This window comes from Mirounga angustirostris, unplaced genomic scaffold (genome assembly GCF_029215605.1).
Source record: "Mirounga angustirostris isolate CCGP_5_RB_7025 unplaced genomic scaffold, mMirAng1.0.hap1 SCAF_5, whole genome shotgun sequence".
Taxonomy (NCBI): Eukaryota; Metazoa; Chordata; class Mammalia; order Carnivora; family Phocidae; genus Mirounga; species Mirounga angustirostris.
The window spans coordinates 123919988-123945628 of NW_026991713.1; the positions used below are offsets into that span (position 1 = coordinate 123919988).

General features: G+C 40.1%; 1 protein-coding gene across 1 annotated transcript in view; it reads left to right on the forward strand.

Moving 5' to 3' along the window:
* Positions 1-25641, forward strand: part of CUBN (cubilin) — a 264463-nt gene that overhangs the window by 92351 nt on the left and 146471 nt on the right. The window contains exons 28-29 of the mRNA XM_045874338.3: positions 3796-3946; positions 24113-24294. Coding sequence (XP_045730294.1) covers positions 3796-3946; positions 24113-24294 — 333 coding nt within the window. The remainder of the gene's footprint in view (positions 1-3795; positions 3947-24112; positions 24295-25641) is intronic.

The window sequence follows — 25641 nt, forward strand, 5'->3', positions numbered from 1 at the left end:
CTAGTTTCCTTTTGTGGACTGTTTTCCAAGCTCGAGTATTGTTTGGACCGAGTGGATCTTTAGGCTTTCTAAAAGCAGGGGAAATCATACCCGTAGCAGGACCAAGTCAGCATGCTTGCCAGCAGTCGCCCTGAGTCACAGCTGGAGCGTCCTGTGGTTAGCATTCTGCTCTGACAACAGGCTCAGGAGTAGCAGGGGCCTACTGGTTTCCATGGCAACCAGTATTTGTGTACTTTGAAAAATGACTGTTCCTTTTTGTGTGGTAAATTTACGCGGGAGCGAATTGTAGAGGTGACGTTAGCCATCTGTGTGAATACAAACAAACAAAAAAGCCTAATTTAATTAAGTGTAAACTTTAGAAGGACATAAAATTGGGGGTTGAGGTGTTTTTGTGTAGAGGTTTTGTTCTACACTAATTAATTAATTCATTTATTTGACATATTTAAACATTTTCATCAATGTCTATTTGATGTTTATTTCAATGCATCACTCTCTCCCCTCCAAAGGCTAAAAGAGACTAATTGTCATTCATCAGTGTGCCCCCCAAACCCGCTCCCTTTGCCCCCGCCCCACCCCCCCCATCCCATTCACAATGTGTTATTTAAGAAAGACTGGGATTCAGGGGCTCTCCTTCAATGAGGTAATCCTATCCGGAAGGAAGAAAAAAAAAATCCCCTCCAAGTTATGTGAAAATGTCAGGTTTCTTAACCTCCCTGAGCTGGGGAAGCAAAAATACTGTACTGCTTATGACCTTGTGTAGAATCTAGAAGACAGTTCCTCAAAATGTCACTACAACCGTTTCAGAAGATCCATCGAGCTTAGAGCAATTATGGTTATAGAGAAATCTTACCTTGTGTTTTGTTGCATAAAGATGAAATAATTAAAGTTTTGGTCACTGAACTACAACCCAAAGTTAAGAATGAGCCTTCTGGAGTGGAAAATAGTAGAATGTTTCTTGCTTATTATACTTCTGCTTGGGAACAGTATGTTTATTTTTGTATTAATTAGTTTTGAATTGGAATTGGTGCACTGGAGTTAATAAAAAACAAAACAAAACAAAACTCTGAAGCTAGGATAAATATCCTAAGGCGATGCAGTAATTTAGGAGTAAACAGAGTGCAGCATGGCCCTCCTCCCCCACGTCCACACCCTGCCTGAGATGGGGGGACCTGCCATCAGAAGGGAAGGATTTTTTTGTTGTCCCGTTTTCTTTCTGTGTTGCTTTGTCCTTTCCCTCATTTTTGCTGCCTCATTATGGCTTCTGTCAACTATCTAGACAGACACTTGCTAATAAATATACCTCATCAAAGCAGCAGTAGTAGTAAAAAATCAAAAGGAAGCTGAAGTGATAATCCTGAAAAATAAACTTCCTCTTTATTCATTCGCTTAAAACGCTGAGGTTTACTACCTAAGGGTGAGTTATATAACGGACTTCTGAATTTCCCACTTTCTCTGCTGAACTTCCCCCAAATATCACAAACATGGATACCTGATGAGCAACTAGTTTTGAGAACTCAATGAGACAGGCCAAGATTTAGAAATCTGTAATTTATTATGACCTTGAACAAGGCCCTGCCTGATCCCTGACCCCCTTCTACAGAGCAGCCACAAAGGATCCAGACTCTTTGTTGCCTACAAGGAACATGCTGAAATTTAGGACTGTAAGACCTTAATATGTATCTAACTATGCAGGATTCAAGTAATAGTGCAGATTAATTCCCATAGAAATAAATGCAGTTTAGGGGAAACCATTGTGTTCATTCATTGAAGATGTACTGGGAATCTGCCCTTGACTTATGAGGCAGAGGAGACTGGGAGAGGTGGTCCAGCCTCTAAGGAAACTCATAATCAGTAGGGGAGATAAGACACACATGCCTGTAACTAGAATACAAAGGAATGTGACCATTTCTACAAAGAAGCACAAGTAAAAAGTGGAGGGGTTTCAAAGGAAAACTAATTTATGACTGGCTGTAGGGATTAGGGAAGGCTCCGTGAGGGTGCTTTGTAGAATTTGATGATAAAGTTTTTTTCCATGCTTCAACCAATATGTTTAAAACATTATTTTATATCATAATATTTCAGTAAATAAAAACAATTTGGTTGGGGCACCTGGGTGGCTTGGTCCATTAAGTGTCTCACTCTTGATTTTGGCTCAGGTCATTATCTCAGCATCCTGGGATCCAGGGATCCAGCCCTGGGTCCAGCTCTCAGCGGGGAGTCTGCTTCTCTCCTCTGTCTCTCCCTCTACCCCCCCTATTCACACGCACTCTCTCTCTCTCTCAAATTAAATGAATAGATTTTTAAAATAATAATAATTTCATCAATTTGGAATGTATTAAAACCAGATTATACATTTACCTACAGACACATGCAAACACATGAACTCACACATACTCTTACATATGTATACTCTATAAGAGAATAATCAAGGAAATCCATAAGTCTACAATTGAATATTTTCAATTTTGTTGTGATGGACTGTTCATTCCAAGGGTAACTAGAACAAAGTAGACAGCAATGTAGACATTAGTGGATTAAAAGAAAATACAATAGCTTGAGTAACGAGGAGCCAATCTTTCTCAACTATCATTATTTCTTGATTGGAGAGATATGGCAGAGAAGCCTATTATTTTTTTTTTTAGCTTAGAGGTATGTATCTGATGAAATTAATGAGGCAGATAAAGGGTACATGACAGGATGTACAAATAGTTTAGTGGGAAAGTGGGCAAAGACCTCAGCAGAAAAGTTCCAGGGGAAGAAATATAAATGCCTAGTAAGCATGAAAAACCTTCAACCTCAAAGTAACATAAATTAAGACAATTATAAAACCAAAAAATTTTTCCTATCAGCACCAGCTTTAAAAATAATAGCAGTCGTGATTGCCAAGGTCCCCTGTAAGAACCATTTCAGTAAAATACTAGTGGGGGGTACATTGGTATAAACTTTCTGGTAAGAGATTTAATGATATATATCAAGAGCCATAAAAGATGATACTCTCTGATTCATTCCCCTTACAGGAATCTTTCCTGAGGGACATTTAAAATATCAAACAAATACTCATATTGGCAAAAAAATTGGAAATGTCCTCAATGAACTACAACACAGTATTAGTAGCATTTTACGCCACCATTAAAAATGTTTACATAGACTATTGAGTGACATACTTAGAGAAAAACTGGGAACACAATTAAATGTGTAGCCTGAATTTATACACACACATATACACCTGGACACATGTGTGTATATGTACATATATAAGCAAACGAAAAAAAAATGTTGGTAAGAGAAAGTTCTGGTATTAACAAAATATTAAGAGTGGTTATCTTCAGTGGGATTAATTTTCGTATTTACCTTTTACATAGCTTTCTAAAATGTCCAAATTTTTATAGTTAGTATTTATTTAAAAATTTGTACATCTTACAACTATAAGACTGATATTCACTGGACATCTCTCATGTGTCATTAATGTGTGAACACATCTCATCCGGGCCACCATTTCCTTATTCTGTGCCTGGATTTACACTTTCGAGGGAACTTACTAGGCTGACCTAAAACCAAACATTAATACTTGGGTTTCCAGCTTTATTGGGCTTAGGAATCACCCGTAAAACTCTCTCTATATATTTGTCTATTTTTAATGCTATGTGAAGCCTCCTGTGCTCAAACCATCTCAGCAGATTTACCCTCAACCTTTCAGCCAAGAAGCAGCTTTTGCTACATGAGCAGACTCTGCTTTTTTCCATGTGACAAGCCATGTGAAGTCTCTCACATTGGGAAGTTTCTCCTTGATTTCAGCTCCATGACGGCCCCCGGCGGATTGGACGCTACTGTGGAGCAGATATGCCACCCGCAGGGAGCACCACAGGCTCCAAGCTTCAAGTGCTGTTCTACACCGATGGGGTCAGTCACCATGAGAAAGGATTTCAGATGCAGTGGTTCATTCACGGTAAGCCCCGTGCTGATCTTCGTTGTATTTGATAGTTGCTGTTTGACTAAGAATTATTCCTTTCCCAATTCTCTCTTTGGAACCAATCCCGCCTATGAATACTGGAACAGGGGCAGTAAGCTGGTGCTAGGCCTTGGACCGTTTCCTCGGTCATTGGTGGCTCTGGGAGAGCTAATCCGGGTAGGGTTAAGAGAGGATGGGCCGTGAATAGCTGCTGACATCTTCGCAACAATAAATTGCCAAAGAGAACAATAAATTGCCAAGGAGCAGAGTGAAGTTTCTAGTGGGGTAAAACCTACAGCTGGGTGTGGCAAGCTAGATGGCATTAGAGTCTCCCAGGGGGAGTGGAGTGGAATGAGATTCAAGGCTTATTCTGACATAGCAGAGAAGGAATGGTGGGGGGTGGGAGGGATAAAAGGATAAAAGGGCAAGGATGGAAGTCACTCTGAGAGAGAAGGGGGGGCACTGGGCTGAGAGGGGGACAGGAGTAGAGAACTCACACTCAGCCGGGGCGTGTGTTGTACCTGCCAAACAGAGTTGGGGCATGTCAGCACCCACCTATGAACTGGTGGTTCAGAAAGCACGTAGAGATAATCATTCCTCTGAGGATGAGCATTCATGTTTAATGAGAGTTCCGGAACTTGGAGATTGACCTCATGTGGCCCAGTCTAATGAGAGGAGGCCCCAGAGCAGTGGTTCTCAAAATACGTCACCCAAGAGCAGTATCAACATCACCCGGAACTTGTGAGGGAAGTGCACATTCTGGGGCCCCCTCCCAGACCTATGGAAACCTGATAATCCACATCTTAACTAGTCTCCCTGGTGATTCAAGTTTGAGAACCACTCTCCTAGAGGGATCCACACCTAACAAATACAGTCCTTGTGACTATTATCGTAGGAGTTCTCAACCAAGGTCTTAGGACTCGCTGGTCTGTTTCAGTCAATTTGAAAGAGAAGTGGAATTGGAATATTATCACACACAGATAGCTAAATGTTATCCTACTGTGGCCCTACTGTCCGAATCAGGGGTGAGCCCAAGGCGAGCACACATAAATGTGGATTGTGGTTGACTCTTGAGGATTGTTAAAATCATAGTCCTTTTATTATATGAATCTTAGCACTGTACAGAAGTGAATACCCTTACTGTATACTTAAGAGTGTTAGATGTTCTGTTAACATGAGCTGGAGACTGGGTGTATTTCTGTTAAAATACAAGTATGGGGCCTTCAGTATTTAAAAATATTCAGTGGTAATCCACAGAGCTACTTATAGCTTGAAATACAGATTAGGAATTCGCAAAGTGAATGAGCTATGATAATTAAGCCTGTGGGAGTTCTGGCCTGTTCTCTTCACTGAGGGGGTGGATTTAACCTTGAAATGTAAATTTATTGACTTGTTAAGTGAAGGGACTGGATTGATTTATCTGTATAATACAGCCCATCTCTAGTATTCTGTGATTCAGAGATGGCGTGATTCTAAGGCAACCAGAGAAGAGTGCAAAAAAACCTAGAAGACACAGGAACACCTTGAGAAATGACCCAGATTTTCAAGGGCTGCGGATATTTTCCAGAACAGCGTTTCTCAGACTTTCACATGCATGTGAATCACTGCATGTTAAAATACAGAGTCTGATACAGGGGCCTGAGGTGAGGCCCATGAATCCTAAATGAATTTCTAAAAAGCTCCCAGGGACTGCTGATGGTGCTACTCTGTAGACCACACTTGGAGGAGCAAGGCGAGAGCAGATGTTAAGGCTGAAGACATAAAATAGTAGAAAGACAGCATCTCTGGAGACTAGAGAAAGCTTCTAAGGTGCTCCAGGGGCGCACTGTACTAAGAGCAGAATAATATCCTCAATCTTTTGATGTCAGGAGGATACGAGCTGGGGCTTCTGTAAGAAAGAACTTTATTGCTTCCGAAAGATCCAAAGGGGAGGAAAACTTTCACGCGAGACAGAAGGATGGAAAGGAAGAAATGCTAACCAGGAGGTGGAGATTCAGGGCCTAGGGAAGAGGTCCCCAGCCCTAGATACACATTGGAATTTCATGGGAGTTGTAAAGAGAACCCATGTATCGGGTTCAGCCTTCAGAGATAGGATTCAGTTCGTCCTCGGTGGGACCTTGACAATGGCTAATTAAAAAAATCTCCCTAAGTAATTCTGCCATGTGTTTAGGATGGAGGGTTTTAGGAGCAGTGATTTTGCTGTTGCTGGTTAATACCTTTCTTCTCGGTGGGTTCCTTCCTCTCCCTTCCAGGTTGTTCTAGCTATCCTACCTGCAAGGCCACACTAAGGAGTATGATTTTATGGTCATTATTGGCTAGACTGGATTACTGTATCACTAGATTCTTTCAACCAACATGCTAGACGTGGCTGAATCCTCTGCTGAAAGCTCTGAGTTTGTTTTAGGAAAATTTTTTTCTACCAGTTCTATTTGGAATCTGTCTTTCTTTGGGAGAGTCAAAGACACTCTCTGTCTATTCTCTTTTCCTGTTTACTATTTCACAACTTTCTCCCAATTGCTGACAACTTGCTAAGCTTGGAATCAGAGTTGTAAAACAAAATTTTGCCAAATGGGACCAGAACTTTTTTTTAACTCTGTGCTGCCCACTATATATAAATTACACTTGGGAAGAACCTTCTGGAAGGGGATTGTTAGTGGTGTAGATCTGTGCAAAATTAACTATCATATACTACAGTTATGCAGTGCTTCATGTACACAGAGTTTCTACTCTGCATTTTGACTTGATCTTTAATTTGAGGTAGTCTGGGGAGTGGGGCCAACAGAAAAGACTAGGGTCAGAGAAGAGGTCTTTGATAGGAGAGGCTCTCCCACTTCTTACCCAGCAGAGATGGACCGAAGACATAAATCTGATTTCATAGTCACCCATGTGTTCATTCCACAGATACTGAGGAATTGTTTCGGGCTGGATACTGTGCTAGGGCTGGGGCCAGGGTATGACTCCCACCCACAGGTCTGGTTCCTGGTTTTATAGAGCTCCGCTGGGTGTCTTTGAGAAATAGCCACCAAGCAATATGCTCACAAGTCAACATAAAGTCAGAAGTGTGATAAGGACCATGGGAGCTCATAAAAGGGAATTTGATCTAGACATGAGGTCAGAGAAGTCCTGCATGAGAATAGGACCTTTGAACTAAAATCTAGGAATAGGCAGGAATTACATAGGCAAATAGGAGAAGGAAAAGGATTTCCGGTAGAAGAAGGTCCCTGTGGTTGGAGACAGCAGGGTAAGTATGAGGCACCCCAAACCCAGTGTGGCTGGGGTCCAAGGTCACGAGCTGAGCTGTAGCCGGAGCGTTCTGGTCACTCAGGTCACTCACAGTTAGGGGCTCAGGCAGGGATAGGGGCCACACCCCCTCTTTCCCCTAAACCCTTGAGATTTCAGGGAGAGCAGTTCTAGTAGGACTTTAAAGCACTGAAGCCACATGCCATGTGGCGGGATTCAAAATACAAACTAAAACACAAAATGTAAATAAATACAAAACAAGCAAAGACAAAATCCAAAACACATTAAACAACTGGTCTCCGTGTGACAGTATAGTAGGCATACTGTTGAGTACACGTGTTTGTGCACATGTGTAGGTGAAGGTATTTCAAGAAGCTCATCTGTGCACAGACCCTCCAGGCCAGGGCCCAGGACACCCAGCCTGACTCTAGCACTGAGGCTGCTTTTCTTTCCCTGGCCGGAAGGAAGCGCCTTTAAACCTGAAAAGCCTCTTTTCATTCGAGATATCTAATTTAAGGTGCTCATCCCCCGCCCCCTAGCTCTTTTCCAAACTGTGCAGTAAGAACTCCAAGAAGCTCTTCACTGAGAATTCAGAATCTACACTGGTATCATTTCCTGAGCATTGCTGCTGAGGGAGAATCCACACCCCCGCCCCCCGCCCCACACTTCATTTATTTTGCCAATTAATAAATAAGCCTGTTTTCAAAATGTGCTTCTTTGTCAACTGCACAAATCTTCTATTTGCTTTGAGAACATGGATGTACAATCAGGCTTTATTTTGTGGGCCCATTTTTAAAGAGGCTCTGTAGATGTGAGATTAAACCGCACTGCCTCGCCTTTATGCAAACCATCAAAGAGAATCCCACTCTGGAAAGAAAGAAATGGCCACAGTTGCCCTGCCTGGCTAAAGGGTTCACAGTATTCAGTGTTGACAGCATTGTCCAGGGGCTGAATTCAGCCTTGGGGGCCTCCATCTGGGTTGCTGAAGGGAATAGAGAACTCTCTGCAAGCTGTGTGAATAGAGGCCTCCCTCCCGGTTGGCTGTGCACACCCCTTGCCTCTTCTGGCCGTCCCTCCCAGAGGCCCTCTTTTATAGGCAGTGGGATCCAGCATACAAACAAGGTCAAGGAGCTTTGTGAGTGAAAGAGTGACATTTGCAAAGGGAGAGCACCCCTGAGCTGGGAATAGCCAGGGAAGGGCTAAGTGGCATGTGATCGGGAGGTGATGTCACCCTGGGTTTTCACAAAGGAAAGTGTGGCCTTTTCTTTGGTGAGATAGATGACATCAGCCTCTTGAATGGGGGCTGGTTCCATTTTGCCTTCTTTTTAGCTGTTAACGAGATTTCTCAAGCCTTGAGGGGAATCAGCTGGGGAGAACATGGCTCCCCTTCTCCATGGCTGGCTTGGTTTGAACATGAGCCAGTCCCCTCTTGAGTACTTACAGACATGTAGCACCATATGAAAGGGCTTTTAAAAAAATATAATTTTAGAGCCCTGGCAAAGAACCTCCATGAGGTCAGCAATGTTTCTTTTAGACCTTCCGTCTACTTCTCTTTCCCTCACATGGTCTTCTCAATTGTCTTTGTTTACTTTTGGTCTTTCAGGGGAATTCCTTCTCATTGGTAATTTCTATTCCTTTTGTGACTCAGAGTATATGTGCTGGGGTTTCTGAGAGGTTCACCCTTTGAGGACAAAGGTTTTATCTTTTGTAATAACATTATCCATTTGCCTTATATGCGAATGCTGGCTCATCCCTCTTCCGGGGTGAGGGTGAATAAACTTGGCCCTTTGGGGCGGTCTGGGCCTGCTCTCCACAGAACAGATCGTTTGCAATTGTGCATCATGTTATAGTGACTGCATGTAGCCTCTGGAAGCAGGAATTTATCAAGAACGTATTTTTCATTTGTTCAACCTACCAGCCAACCAACCAGCATATTTATTTTTCCACTACCAGGTTCTGGGCTTGTTGTTGAGAGTATAGAGAGTGTATTAGTTTGCTCAAGTAGCCATAAGAACATGCAGCAGACTGGGTGGCTTAAACAACGGAAATTTATTTCTCACTGTTCTGGAGGCCTGAAGTCCAAGATCAAGGTTTCAGCAGGTTTCGTTTCTCCTGAGGCCTCTCTGGTTGCTTGCAGACAGTAGCCTCCCTGCTGTATGTCCTCACATGACCTTTTCTCTGTGAGCACACATCCTGGTGTCTTCACATATCCCAATTTCCTCTTCGTAAAAGGGCACCAGTCAGATTGGATTACGGGCCCACCCTAGGGGCCTCATTTTGATGTAATCACCTCTATAATGGCCCTATGTCCAAATACAGTCACATTCTAGGTACTGGGGCTTAGGGCATCAATATATGAATTTTAGCAGAAACAACTCAGCCCATAACAGAGAAAGAGACAGCATCCTTGACTTTAGGGAGTTAGTCTAATAGGGAGTTAGTCTAATGGAGACAGACAAATAAACCAACTGTAGAAATAAGTCCATAATCCATGATGCTGTGGGAGCAGAGGAGATGGAGGATAGCCTGAGGGACTTTGAGAGTCTCTCCAGACAGCTTTGATACTTGAGCTGAGTTTTATTTTTTTATTTTTTTATTTTTTTATTTTTTTTAAAAGATTTTATTTATTTATTTGAGAGAGAGAGAATGAGAGAGAGCACATGAGAGGGGGGAGGGTCAGAGGGCGAAGCAGACTGCCTGCCGAGCAGGGAGCCTGATGCGGGACTCGATCCAGGGACTCCAGGATCATGACCTGAGCCGAAGGCAGTTGCCCAACCAACTGAGCCACCCAGGTGCCCCTTGAGCTGAGTTTTAAAGAGTGAACGAGAATTGATCAGTCAGACAAATATCTAGGAGAGGGAGGCATTTCTAAGTAGAAGCAGGGAGGCTTGGGATATACCACCAAAATTTTGTAATGGGCAAGGATTTCAGCTGGAGCACATGTTCTTAATGTCAACCCCAAGGGCATGAAAATTGGTTCTTGGGAGAGTGAAAAAAAAAATCTTGTATTTAATGGATAAAGCACAGATATGTATCATACATAACATATAGTATATGTGTAATGTTAACATCCCATGGAAGAGAACTTGGGAAAATATATCTAGGAAGTTTCCCTAGAAAGGCAATAATGACCAAACAGTTGGGAAACACTGAGCTCCAGGGAATGAGGGAGTTGAAGCAGGACAGGTTGTCAGAGATCAATTGGTCAGAACCATTGCAAGAATTTGGATTTTATTTCCTGTTGTCTGTCCTGAGCCTTGCCTCTGCATGATGCAAAAATTCACAACAATCTGGATGTAGGATGTTCACCGTGAAAGTGATTTTATGAATTGTGGTCAGCAAAGATCCAGGGCACGCTCACCAGGCTGGGATGTGAATCACCCCTTCTGGTTCTCATGTCAGACAGAGGCCCTTCTCTTGCTGGTGACGAATTGCGTTCATAGTCACTTCCTGCTGGGCGGTGATAGATAAAATGTCGCAGAGAGAGAAGTGTTAAAACACCTGTCCTAGTCTGCCTTTAAAGTAGCCTCCTTGACAATCAAGAAGGTGCCTTCTGTTCAGTAAGTCGGTAAGCAATCTCTTGGTGAAGATAAATGCGTAAAAACATGGACTCCTGTGATTGTTTTATTCTTTAGGGTGGGATATAAGATAAAGAAATCCTGTCCCATTTGGATAGAAATTTAAGTAAAAGAGAAGTTTTTAGGAAACATTAGTTGTGTTTAAGCTCAAAGTTATTTCCCTAAACACTGACTAGGCTTTCTTTCACATTTACACATGTTATATCCTATCCTGCCTATCCTGGCCTCTTCAGCCTGTTTGATATTTTGAACTTTCGTCTTTGTGATACTCACAGCAAACCTTTAAGCATGAGACTGAATGAACACAGTTTCCTGTAGAACCAAAGCATAGATTTCTACATTGTGATACTGTGTCTGATTTTTATTTATGGCAAATTCTCACTTATATCTTTTTTGCAAAGAAGCTCTTAATGGAAGATGCTAATTTTAAACAATCTGTTTATAAATTAACTCACTTTTGTAAGATTGAGATAATAATTTACTAAGAAAATCATGCACCTCTTTTTGCATTGTCTTCAGAACCTTTCCAGCGAGGTCCTAGTAATCAGAGGCAGCATTAAACATATGCAGACCTTTCAGAATGAGTGGGAAAGGTAAATCCTGACATAATTTGCCTCCTTGACAACCGAAAATACACATACACACAGTTGACCTTCATTTAATGTTGGCTCTAACTCTTGCAACCAAGTGAGGGCCTTTTAGGAGTCTTACATCCCAATTCCCATGTTGCTACTATTTGAAAAAGTTTGAGTTCTATTTCCATTGCTCCTCTTTGAAACAGTTATAAAAAGGAAAAAAAAAAAAAAAAAAACAACTCCCAAGCAGCTATGACTTTCTCAAATCATATATTGCACAATTTGTAATAGTCCTTGAGATTTGGGCCAAATGAAGGGCTTTCTTGAATCTTCTGTTTGTGTTCTTGTTCCCTAGCAACAATATCCCTGAGAGATATTGCACGTACTTTCCAGGGGATTCCACACTCTTCCATACAACATGAAAAAAAGAAACCACACTTTTTTTTTTCATAGTTTCAAATTTTGTGGCAGCCCAAAATGACTAAACCAATGCAGAGCAAACACAATGTTCAGGGTAGAACATTAATTCTTGTCCCCAGAGGTTTCTCTTTTTGAGCATTCACTTATATATTGCCATATTTTTCTGTGGCATTATTTATCCAAGGACTTGATTTCTTTATGTGCCCCTTTGTATTCAGAGAAATGAGTGCCAGCCTTCCATGTCATTGACTCACATAACAAAGAGTGAATCTCTGAGGTAGGATAGTAAGTACATTCTAGAAGATTTAGTAGAATTTCACATTCTCTATATAAGTAATGACATTCATACATTTGTCCCTGATTTTTTTTTCTCCTCATTATACCTACAGACTATTTACAAGCTACATGATAGAGATTTTAGTACTTAAATGTAACTTTAAATTTATTTTAAGATATTGTGATAAACTGTCATATAAAGAGTGAATGAAATGAAATGAAAATGAAAATACAATTTAAATGGTTGGTGCATTAAGTAATTTGATATCTCATTTATTATCACTGGGCCAAAGAATTATTTAAAAAATGTTTGATGTTATTTTGAAAATGTTGATATTATCATTTTAAAAAAGTGATACTTGCTGTGTGTTGAGCCCTTTGGTTAGTGCTTTAAATATTGTCTCATGTTTTGTCCAATAATGTGCTGAAGTAAGCATCATCATCCCCACATTACAGATAAGAACACTGAGGAAGGAGTCTTAGAGAAGTTAAATAACCTCCCCAAACTCACAAATCCAGAGAGTTTTAGAATCAGGACACAAAACCAAGGTGTGGTATAGAACTCCAAAGCCTCTGTTTTAAAGAGCTGCACTCTGCCTAAAAGCAAGTGCGTTTTCCTCACAACTATTCATTGCAAAAGAAATTAAGCTATATTGCAATGCAGAGATGGTCGGAGTTTATAGTAGGTGATTTTGTAATTAAATTCCCATTGAGGATAGGAATGTTTGAAAATGAACATATGCAGTCTTTCCCAAGTAAATAATATTCTGGTTCCAAGGTCTCCCCACTGAATTACACAATTCCTCCTTTCTTCAGGTTCAGGTAGCAATAATGGGGGGAAGCACATTACTTAGCAAATGACTAGTTCAAAATAGCTGATGTTATTTGTCCTTCAACACAGTATCTGCTCTGTTACTCATTTATAAAGTGCTCCTCTTTGGGAGTTACTACCTAGGGTTGATGGAATCCTAAACTTGTGAGCTAGGATAGACCACAGAGGTCATCTAATCTGTTATCATGATTTAGTTACCCAAACTAGTTTACAGGAGTTTTATTACAGTGAAGAGTGAAAGGACAGCCACTCCCAAAATAGATTGGCTTGACTGGAAGTCAGCAATAGGGGACAGAGTGCAGCACTCAATGGGGTTAATTTAGGAGCTCTGCCCCAGAAACATTTGTCCCTCTCCAAGGAAATGACCTCACAGGCTGGATGCCTGCAGCCTTTGCCCTGTAAGTGGCCTTCACCCCTGATATCATTACAGAAAATGATCCTGTGTCTCAGGCTTGGACAGAGCTTGGATGGTTAGAGGATATGACCGTTGACAAGGTCATATCCCTCCCACATCTGTCCATTTGTTGATATGGAACACCCTGGCTGTGGAGGAAATGTTGGGAGTTGGGGAAGGAGAGAGAAGGGAACGGTGGTGGGGCATGCTGCAGAGCCATGAGGGGAGGTTCATGAGCCTTTCCCTGTAAGAATACTGCAGGCCAAAACAATTAAATCAAAAGAAAGCAGGATTAGAATGCATATTTTTAAATAGAAGTATGAGTGTTGACCTTGGAAATTGCATCAAGAGAACACATTTCCTCAGTCTTTGCCTATTTGGGGGATTTCATAAAGGAGCTATTAGTAGCCTTAGGCAGGACTAGGCATGCATTTTTTGGGGGAAATTAGTTGAGTTGCCTTGGTCTCATTTCATTTCCTTGGAAGATATTTTTATACTATTTTCATCTGTTTTGTTCAGAACTCTTAGATAATTTTAAAAATGCATAAGAGAAAGAGATTGAGTGATTGATTGACCTCTGAATTATAAGCAAAAAATTGCTACTGAGGAACCATTGTTTAATTTGGCCAGAATGAGTAGATGAAGAAGAGAAAGGACATAGTTAATCAAAATGAAAAGACGATGCGATTGGCTATACTTCTCTGGGTCAAAATGAAAGATTGTTATCCTTTCATATACAGGAAATTAAAATTTATACAATGTGAAAAGTTCCCAAATATGGCTCCATTGGGTTCATTTCTCTTTAGTGGTGTACTAAGGTGAAATACTTCAATAGTCAGCTTCAGGATATCTTGGAGAGTCAGATAGCTATGATAATCTTAATTTTGAATATTTCTATGACATATAGTCATTTAAAAGTCATTTTATAACTATGGACAGAATCGATTTTGAGCTCCTCACCTCTATTTTCCAAGTCATTAACTTCATGGTATGGCCTTATTCTTTCTCTCTTTTTTTGCCACTACCATTAAAAAGAGACAACTCTACTCCATATCCATTGCTGTATGCAAATCAGTCAGACAAGTGATTTTCTGAAAGTCTGGGCCTGAGATGAGGTCCTCATGGAAGAGAAAACTGTTTAAACCCTTACTGGTTACTCAGTGCTAAAAATCCTTATCCTTATTTCTTGAGTTTGTGTTTCTCCTATTGTGCTACCGACCCTAAGTCTGTCTGTAGCTTTCTCAACAGTCGACTTTGCTGAGTCTGAATGTTTGTGTCTCCCCAAAACTCATGTGTTGAACCTAACCCCAAAGGTGATGGTATTAGGAGGTGGGGCATTTGGGAGGTGATAAGGTGATGAGGGCTCTGGGATTAGGCCCTTAAAAAAAGAGGCCCAAGAGATCCCTCTGCCACATGAGGTCTGCGACCCAGAAGAAGGTCTTCACCAATCATGTGGGCACCCTGAGCTCGGTCCTCCAGCCTCCAGAACTTTGAGAAATAAATTCCTGATGTGTATAAGCTACTCAGTCTGTGGCATTTTGTTATAGCAGCCCAAAGAGACTGAAACCAACTTTCTCTATCTTCTAACCTTATCCTTAACCAACCATTATCTCAATCTCAGTGTGATAAATAGGAAGTAATTAACACAAGAAGGAGTAGGGAGAGCTTACACACCCCAACTCCTTCAGATATTACACTCAAAGTGGCTATAGTTTTGTGTCTGTCTTCAAGTTTGGCCACCCTGTCTGTCAAGAAAAGAATGGGGGTACATTAGCTTCCCTAAGGCTTCTGTAACAAAATACCACAAACTGGGAGGATTAAAACAACAGAAATTTATTTTCAAAGTTCCGAAGGCTAAAGTCCAAATTCCAGGTGTCAGCAGGGCCATTCCTCCAAAGGCTCTAGGGAAGAATCCTTCCTTACTTCTTCTAGCTACTGCTGGTTGATGGCAATCCTTGGCTTTCTTTGGCTTCTAGAAGCATAATTCCAATCTCTGTCTCCATCATCGGTGGCCTTCCTCCTCCTGTGTCCAGATTGCCTTCTTCCTGTGAGGACACCTATTATATTGGATCAGTCCCACTCTAATTCAGTGTGACCTCATCTTAACTTGGTAACATCTGCAAAGACCCTGTATCCAAATATGGTCACATTCACAGATTCCAGGTGGATGTGATTTCTGGGGGACACTCTTCACCCTAATACAGGAGCATCTGCAGCTTTTGAGAACTTTCTCCTTTCTTGGGGTCGCCCTGCTTTGTCTTCTTTCTTTTTCCTTTATTCTCAGGAGAATTTCACATTTCTTGGTCTTTTTATTATCTGATCTTCTTCTCTGGTTTCATCTGTGATTGCTCTAGCTTGTGCTAGCCCACAAAATATCCCAGAAAATTGGGGCGCCTGGGTGGCTCAGTCGTTAAGCATCTGCCTTCAGCTCAGGTTGTGATCCCAGGACCCTGGGATCGAGCCCCACATTGGGCTCCCTGATCCACGGGGAAGCCTGCTTCTCCCTCTCCTACTCCCCCTGCTTGTGTTCCCTCTCTCGCTATGTCTCTCTCTGTCAAATAAATAAATAAATAAAATCTTTAAAAAAAAAATCCCAGAAAATTAATCTGCAAATCATTAAGATCAGATCATATCCTTGAAATCAGATGGATTCTGAAGGCTCTACCCTTGGTCTTATGTCCAAAGAGTCTAGTGATCTGATTTTCGTATTTTCTCTTAGTAGGATAGATACCTACCATCTGCCTTTCTCCTGCATCCCAGGAGAGCAGCATCCACTTTTAGACTGTTGGGGAATTAACTGGTAAAATCAGAATTAACAGGTAAAATTGCTGACTTTTTGTGGTTATTCTACATGCTACAGTCACCTTTGGACAACTTTGGCCATTTTAGGGAACTCACATTTTTCTCTACCTCCACCTTCTATCCCCATCCTAAATTTCTCTGTTCAAAATTGCTTTACCTATATTATTTGCATATCTCATAGAGGAAATAGAAGTGAGGCCTCTGTACTCCAGGAAATAGTTCAACCTTGCCTTGGGTTGGACCATCCCCCACTTCTGAGCTCCTAGTTGCCATTTTGCATCATACCTGCCCCACCGGAAGAACGTTTTCCAGCAACCCCCCTGCCTCCACATGCTGCCCTCTAGCATGTCAGGGGGAAACTGGGCTAATTAGTGAGGCACCTCTCAAGGTATTATAGGAGAGAACATTTTTAATTTAGAATAATAGAAAAACAATTACAATCTGCATCAGTCATTTTAATGAGGTGTGTGAGCATCATGATTGTGTTTAAAATTTATTCTTTTACTGTACTTTGGCTTTTCACCTCCTTTTTTGACATGACTGCTGATTTCTCAGGTGTTTCCTTTGGAAGTTAAAGGATAGGGATGTGAAGATGTCCTGTTTGGGTCTGTTCTCTGTTCCTTTTCTTCCAGCCTCGGTGGGCTTTGGCCATGCGGGTTCCGTGCTGGCCACCCTCCCAGTACTACTGGTTTGTGGAGCATAGTTTCAAGAAAATGCCAAGTGTAAAGAAGAGACTGCATTTGAGCAATTGTAGGGAACTACATAAAGCACCTTTAAAACTTGGAGCCTGTGATTCCATTTAGCTCGTTCCTTGCTGGTTTGCTTTTATTCGTACCCTTTTATTTAAAACCGACACCGACAACCCAAAACCTTGAGGAGAGAACATACATAGATTATGCTTAATTTTTGTATGTGCATTCTGAAATTTTGTAACTTGCTTCTTTTAGACCAAGAAAACAAAACAAAACAAAAAACAGTGTTAGCAAAGTCCTTTTATGAAAAAGATTTAAACTATCTTCACAAGTAAGCAAGTCTAGCAACAGCTTTTAACTCTTCCTTGTTATGAGTTCAGTAGATCAATGTGCTTCCTGCTGATAAGGTAAGCACTTCCTTTCAGCTGATGACTAGGAGTTTGGAGGAAAAGAAATCAAATAGATTATCAGTCACCAATACTAAAAGTTTTATAAAGATTAACTAATTAAAACTGAAAAACATGTGATTCTCTTTAGGACCTTATTCTATTCCAGCTCAGCTGCTGTCTAATGATACTAATATATTAGATTTTGTCAGATTTGCCTCACATTAAATGAAAAGGGTTTTGCTTTATTTATTTTTTTCAGGTTGCTGTGGTGATTTTCCCCTCAGTAGACAGACAGAACAGTAATGACGACAGTGTTCACACTGCCATTCCAGTGCTTTTGGGCTCAAGTGCCCAACAAGGCATAGTGGAGAGAACACAGAACTGGGGGTAGGGAGTTAGGGGGCCAGGCAGAGATGGGGGTGGCCCCAGATGTGCATTCACAGCGTGAGCTGCAAGTCCAGCAGCCCTCTGGAGCCTCACTTTGCTTGTCTCTAAGTAGGATAGCTGATATGATCTGATACGATCATTCTTGACTGTTGCATAGAGTTGTTAGGAATTTCAAATAAGATAATGTGTTTATTAAAAGCACTTTGAAAAACTATGAGCTCCCATGCAAATATGAACTCTCTTTACTGTAGCTTAATGAACAACTTAAATGAAAAACCTTACTTTGGTTATTTCTTTTAATCTGTACAACAACCCTACGAGGTGAAGGATTAATGCTGTTACAGATGAAGAAATTGAGGATGAGAAAGGTTAAATTAGTTATGCAAGTAGTAACACAGCCAAGGTTGGAACCCAGCCTGTGCTTTACTTGGAATATTATTATATTTTCAAAAGTTTTGCAACCTAACATGCAAATTAGGCAACTCTGAACTTATGTTGTCTCTTCCATGAAAATCTCTTACTAACTGGCTATAAAGAGCTACTCTAACTCTATTTCTTCCAAAAATGTCTCTCTCAAAGCCCTGTATTCACTCCATTGTATGCTCCTTGGTTAGTCTTTTCCTCACTTGATCATTTTCCATATGGCAATCCCCGAAATGCTTTCCTAAGTCACTCTCCTCTATTTTAGATTCCTGAAGCCCAGCTATAGAAAACTTCTCTATTTCTTTTACATTTTATTATTCATTTGACTGGGACAGGTAACATGATGATGGAGAGGATACTGGAAGTCTAAACATCACCTCCTACGTTATTTCCTGATAATGATTGGTTGATGTAACCTCCTTCATCTCCAACCTCCACCTCTCTATCCTTCCCCTTCCTGTGACCCCCTTGTCACCCACCCAAAGTCACGGGCATGACTAACAACCACATGATTTTTAGATTATTGCATAGCCACACATACCTGTGTGCTTTCTCAGCCGTTTCGTTAGTTGTAATATTCACACGTGTCTGTACCATTATTTCTACTCTGAGATGTTGACACCTGCGATTTTCCAGAAGCCTTGTTGTTTCCATCTCCAAAATGGGTGGATGGATTTAAAAAGATGTTCCCTTCTGTGATTCATTCAGGATAAAGTGTAGTTTAACAAGAGATTGTCAAATCCTAAACCCTACACCAAACAAAATAGTGCAGTGAACAAAACACTTTTTCCCCTTCCTGTTCTCCCCCATCAAATTTACTTTATCTTATTATCTATTTATTTATTGAGAGAGAGAGTGAGAGAAAGAGAGCAGGGTGGGAAGGGGAGGAGCAGATGGAAAGGGAAAGAGAATCTTAAGCAGGCTCCCTGCCCAGCACAGAGCCCAACCCAGGGCTCAATCCCATGACCGGAGATCATGACCTGAGCCGAAATCAAGAGTCAGATGCTTAACCAACTGAGCCACCCACATGCCCCAATTTATTATTTATTTTTAATTAATTAATTCTTTTATTTATTTTTAATTTTTTAAAAAATTTTCCCCCTCCCCAAATTTAAATTTAACAGGAAAGTAAAATGAAGATACTTGTTTATGTAGAAAATTTTTAGTATTGGACATTAGGAACACTGATAGCAACTACGGAGATAAAGCACCTTCTCAAATAGGTATATTTTTTAATTTCACAATCTTTATTAAAAACAAAACAAGGGGCACCTGGGTGGCTCAGTTGGTTGAGTGTCCGCCTTTGGCTCAGGTCATGATTGCGGAGTTCCCAGGATCGAGTCCCACATTGGGCTTCCTGCTCACGGGGAGTCTGCTTCTCTCTCTGCCCTTCACCCTGCTTGTGCTCTTTCTCGCTCTCAAATAAAAAAACAAAAACAAAAACACACCTTGTTTCTTCCACAAGAGGTGCAAAAATAGTAAATCAAATAAAACAAACAGCTGTGCTATCCAATATGAGTAAGACATTGTTGATGAGGCAGAATTAAACTTAGCTTTTGATTCATTTCAGCATTTGGAACACATTCTCTCTTTTTCAGAATTACACACAATGGGACTTTTGGATTATCTTCATATTTCTTTTGATTGATGATGGGCTAGTATATGTTGATATGGTTCTAAATCATATTTCTGGTATTGGAACTGACTCCCTTTTCCAGAGCTAATTAAGTGGAAATGATGCATAAATAAAATTCGGAAGACTCACATTATACATTCTTTAAAAAATCCACTATTTATTGTGAATTATAATTGTCATTTGCTTTCATTTGTAATTTAAAAAGTTCAGCTCTTAGTGTGACTTCGTAATTTTTCATTTTCATCCATAATTATACAATTCCAAATTCCTGTTTTAATGTTTCACTGTTAGCCGAATGATAGCTTGAATTTATGAAACAAAGTATCAAATAAATTCATTACATATTTAATTTTTTGGTGTTTAATTTTTTAGTTAATAGAAATTTTCATAATTTTTTGTGAATATGCTTTCCCTTACCACTAAAAGAGAGCATAGGGAAAAAAAAAACAGAATCATTCATTTTTTCAGTTTTTAAAATGTATATTTTGACATATTTTCTTTTGCCTGATACCATCTACACATTTGTCAAAAAATACCAAAATCAAGGAAAAAGTGATGATACCCAAGAGAGTGAAGCATAACTGGCTAAATGTTGATTAAAATCTCTCATCTGTGGACTGGAAATAAGTACCAAAAGAGAATTATGCTAACACAGTCTATCAAAACTAACAACTTTTAAAATATCTTTTAGCAGCTCAACATGACCATTTATTTATTATTTATAACTTACCACCAATTAACTTGTAAAGGATAAAACAGAATTCACTGTTTTTTCCAAATTAAAACTTACTGAAGTTATTCTTTGCAAACTGAAGGAACAGCAAAAGGAGTTTAATAACTTAGAGAGGGGCAGGTGGGGAGAGCACATTTTAGATCTGTAAATGGATTTTTTTTCCAGAGGCATTAAATACACCTGGCTTCTATAACACGGCTCATAGTGTTGTATATGCTCAATAAACACTTATTGGATGAATGAATGAATGAATGGGAACTGGAGAGTTATTTCTATCTCTTTTCAGAATGTAGAAATAGAAAGAGTGAAATTTCTACCATATGATCAGAATTAACTTCATTTTCCAGTACTTTATAGTTTTACCATAAAATACCACCAAATGAATGTACAATAGGAATATTGGAATTTCTCCTTAAAAGACACACACTTAAGTGCTATTGATGAGAAGAGAACATGACATACCTAAAAGTACAGTTTGGCTTTGTGTTTTGTAAACCTTGTTTATGTTTGTTTTAAATCTTAGGGAAAAGTACACTGTGGGCCTCCAGAGCTGTAAGTGGGTGAATAAAATAAACGCTGTAATTTTTCAAAGCATCACTGAATGCCAAGAATCTGATATTATCATTCCAGCTTACATTGACCAGTTTAAGGGTATTCGTGTTCTGTTATTAGCAAAAGAATTTACAAGGAAACCTAAAACCATTGGAAAAGACAATGGAAAATGTCCTGCAGATTTTTAGATGAATCAACTATGATAAAAAAAAAATAGAATTAGTTTGTCTGGTGAACTGAAGTGAAGTAAAGAAATGCAGAGATGAGATATCCAAGCTTCCATCTCCTTGTTCTCTTTTATATGATGTGGACATGAAGTTATTCTCCTCCAAAGACTTTTTTTCATTTGATTTTTTTTTAATCTGATACAACTGATACCAAGATCCATAGGACCTGAAAAATGTAGGTTGAAAAAAACGGGGGGGGGGGGCAGGGTAACAGAATATTTTTGCTTCCCTATGGTGTACTTTAGTAGAAGGTGCTGCATCTTCAGATGATTTATATGGGTCACTATGTTGCAAGACTTCAGGGGGCATCATTTGATGGCATATTCTGTGACCGGCGCCCCCTGCGGTTTTGCAGTGGGGCTTCGTAAACTGTGCTGATTTTGGCTTCAGGAGTGTTTTCCATGTGTTGTTCTAGGAGGAAAAATATTTTCTAATCTTTCATGGCATTCCTGTTTTTTTAACATCCACCACAGTCTATAAACAATATCAGCACGGCTAATTTTAAACAGCTTTTTCAGAGGGCTTTAACCAGAAATGAAGATTAGGACCTTTATAGGCCATAGGAAAGGCACTACCCTGTGTGACACTTTAAGTCTGAAAACACGGGGTTTTCAAAGGGAAGGAGGAGGCAACTCGAGAAGATAGTGGCATATTGGGCTAGAATCAGATTTCTTTACCAAATCAAGATTCTTCTTAGAATTCTCCTCAGCCATTTTCAGTTAAGTGGAGATTTTATATGGGGAATATTTCTTTTGAACCCTTATAAAAGCTTTTTCTAACTCACTGTATAAGGCACGTTTGTAGAGCATGGACAGGAGACATGACCTCAGCTTTAGGAGCTTGTCTGAAGTCACGGCAGTTTAATTGCACTCATGTGACAATGCACATACGTTCATGGAGTGAGGAGGTATTATCAAGAAAAGTCTTGATGCAGAATGAGGGGAGATACTTGGAAGACTTTGCCAACTAATAAAGAATATTCTGAAAAAATAGAAAAGGTGGCTTAGATATGTTGACAGAGAAGCAATGTTTGTTTTTTTAAGATTTTATTTATTATTTATTTGAGAGAGAGAGCACACACACACACACACGCGAGTAGGGAGAGGGAGAGAGAGAATCTCAAGCAGACTCCCCACTGAGCGTGGAGCCCTGACAGGACTTGATCTCAGGACCCTGAGATCATGACCTGAGCGGAAACCAGGAGTGAGACACTTAACCAACTGAGCCACCCAGATGCCCTAAGCAATGTTTTTTAATCACCAAAAATTGTTATTGGAAAAAAGGGTGATTTATCTTTTTTCCTAATTTTATCTTTTTTTTCCTAATTTTGTCTTTAAAATCTGAGCCTTCCTCAAATTTTACTTCTTTCACAAAGTTTTCTCTTCCTCTCCCTTCTCAAATCTCTGAATTCCTACAAACTACGTGAGTCTGTAGAATTCAGTAATTAAGTATTTGGATATGATCAGATTGCTTGTATGGATGTCCTGCTCCACCACTTATAAGCCAGGTAACCTTGGGCAAGCCACTTGACCTCTGTTTGCATTGATTTGATCACTTGAGAAATGCAGATGTAGTAGTACCTGTTTCACGTGGTTATTATGAGTATTCAAATAGGAAAAAAAACTGTAAAACACATCTAAGCACTTAGTGGCAGTTTCTCTTACTATATATCACATGGTGAAATATCTGATTGTTTCTTGTAATGATTTGCCTTAATTACTTTCTAGGGCATAATATATACACCTAAAACATAAGCTTCATGTTTGGGTTTTCCATGCTTAGGTTTTATATATTCAGTTTTTGTTTGTTTAGTTGGTGTTTAGATATAAGTTTTCTGGGTCAGGACCTGTATCATTTACTGTTTTTGTTTGTAACAGACTTGATTTTTTAAGAGTTTTAAGTTCACAGCAAAATTGAGTGAGAGGTAGAGTTCCCATTTATTTACCCCTGTCCCCACACATACACAGCCTCTCCCTGCCCAACCCCAACCAGAGTGGGACATTTGTTACAACTGATCAACCTACATTGACACTTCATTCACCCAGAGTCCATACTTTACATTAGGGTTCACTCTTGGCATTGGGCATTCAATGACTGACAGATGTATAATGACATATTGCCACCATTATAGTATCATACAGAGTAGGTTTACTGCCCTAAAAACCTGTGCTCGGCCTTTTATCCCTCCTCTGCTCTAGCCCCTGGCAACCACTTATCTTTTTTACTGTCTACATAATTTTGCCTTTTCAAGAATGCCATACACTTGGAATCCAATAGTATGGAGACTTTTCAGACTGGTTTCTTTCCTTAATAAATATGTATATACATTTCCTCCAAGTCTTTTTCTGGCTTGATAGCTCATTTGTTGTTAGCATTGAATAATATTCCATTGTCTGGATGTACCACAATTTATTTATGCTTTTAGCTACTGAAGGACGTCTTGGTTGTTTCCAAGTTCTGGCAATTATGAATGAAGCTGCTATGGACATACCATATATTTTTTTAATTTCCTATAGTCTCTCATACAAAGGTAATGATTTTTAGCCCTTAGTATTCTAGATCTTAGATCTGATAAGGAATTAAAAATAATGTATTACATACAAGGAAACTGAAGACTGAGAGACATGGTATTCACTAACACTTTTCATTTCGTTCATTGAACTTCCTACTGTAAAATTCTTTCCTAAGTAAAATGAAGAAAATCTAAAAATTAGAATGGTATTTAAAATATATTACCAAGGATTTGATGTGGTGAGAATAAGGACTGAGAATTATTGTACCAAATGATGTAAACAATGTTTTTTAAGAATACATTTAAAAAGTTGTAGCCACGATTTTTTTCTCATTGTTTTATAACTGCTTAATTATAACTTTATTATAACTTTATGAGTTTTCCCCTAAATTAGGCATTGTACATTTTCAATTATCTTTTGGTTGGTTGGATTTTTGAATTTTTCGCAGGGGTCAATGCCCACTTGGAACTGACTGAGCCTTGCTGTTTCAACAGGTTGTGGTGGGGAGTTGTCTGGGACTATGGGCTCCTTCAGCAGCCCCGGGTACCCCAACACGTATCCCCCCAACAAGGAGTGCCTCTGGTACATTACCACAGCCCCTGGGAGTAGCATTCAGCTCACCATCCACGACTTTGATGTGGAGTATCATGTAAGGTGCAACTTTGACGTCCTGGAGGTAGGAATTTAGATTGCTTATCAGCCATTCCAAATTTGGGGTAGAACTGGAGATCTCTCTGCAAAACTTCCTAAATTATTTCCAATGGCCGACAGTGTTCTATGTCCAGACATTTTGATGAGTCTCAGTTCTTTGTGAGTGATGTTGATGAACAAATGGGATTAATATCTCAGTTTGCGTTTCCCTAAAAGCAGTGCCTGAAGAACTTGGTGGCAGGCAATTTAACTTGAAGATGGTACCAGGAAGCAAGAGTGAGGGGACAGCAGGAAGGAGGGTGAAGGAGGAAGAGCCAGTGAGGGGAGCCCCTGGGGGTCCCTTGGGCTTGGGACCCTCTGAGGTGCTATGAGGACTGCTCATCAGAACCATCCCTCTAAGGGTGCAACCAGGCACTGGTCCCCCAACTCCTGTCCTCATTGATGGATTGTACTTGGGATTGTTACTGCCCCCCACTTTAGTCTGAGAAGGCTCCCTTAGGGAAGACAGTGGGGAGGCAGAGTATAGAGGGGGTGATCTTAGGGTGAGGCCACAGCTGCAGCTGCCATCTGAGGAGGGTCCCCATGGTGCAGGGTACAAAATGCGACACCACTGCACAGGGTTTACCTCAGATAATTGAGATGACCTTTGAGAATCTATTATAATCAGGGATCTAGTCATTAGGAACAGAACCTCTCTGCAAAATTTAATGGCTTCCTACATACAAAGCTCCTACCACCTCAGCTCTAGAGATGGCCATAGTGTTTCCTGATCCTTATCAGTTCTGTATCTACTAAAACTTCAAATCCACCAAGGGCTGGGTATTTGTTTTGGTTTTGCTTTACTGCTATACCTGCTGCAAAGTACTTGGCAAATAGTAGAACACATGATATATATTTGTGGAATGAATGAAAGCATATATGTCTCTGATTGACACACCATAATAATGCACATTGTTGGTGGTTTGCAAAGGGATTTTGACATCCATTTTCCCATTTGAATGTTAAATAGTCCCGTAAGGTACGAAGGGAATTTTGTCTCCATTTTGCCATCATCAGAACAGAGGCTCAAAAATGTTGATGGGTTTTTCCATGAGCACGAGGACAGTGAATGGAAGAACTCAGAGCTGAATCCATCCACTACTCCACACTCCACATAAGCCAGTACAAAAAGATAGATAGATGTGGGTGGTGCTCAAGATGTTGAAATGAGTGGTATGGACTTTAGAGGAAACTTTAATACTTAAAATATCATTTAACTACAAAACAAGTTCTTTCTTTTTTTTTTTTTTTAAGATTTTATTTTTTTATTTGTGTGTGTGTGAGAGAGAGAGAGCATGGGCACGCGTTGGGGGAGGGGCAGGGGAGAGGGAGA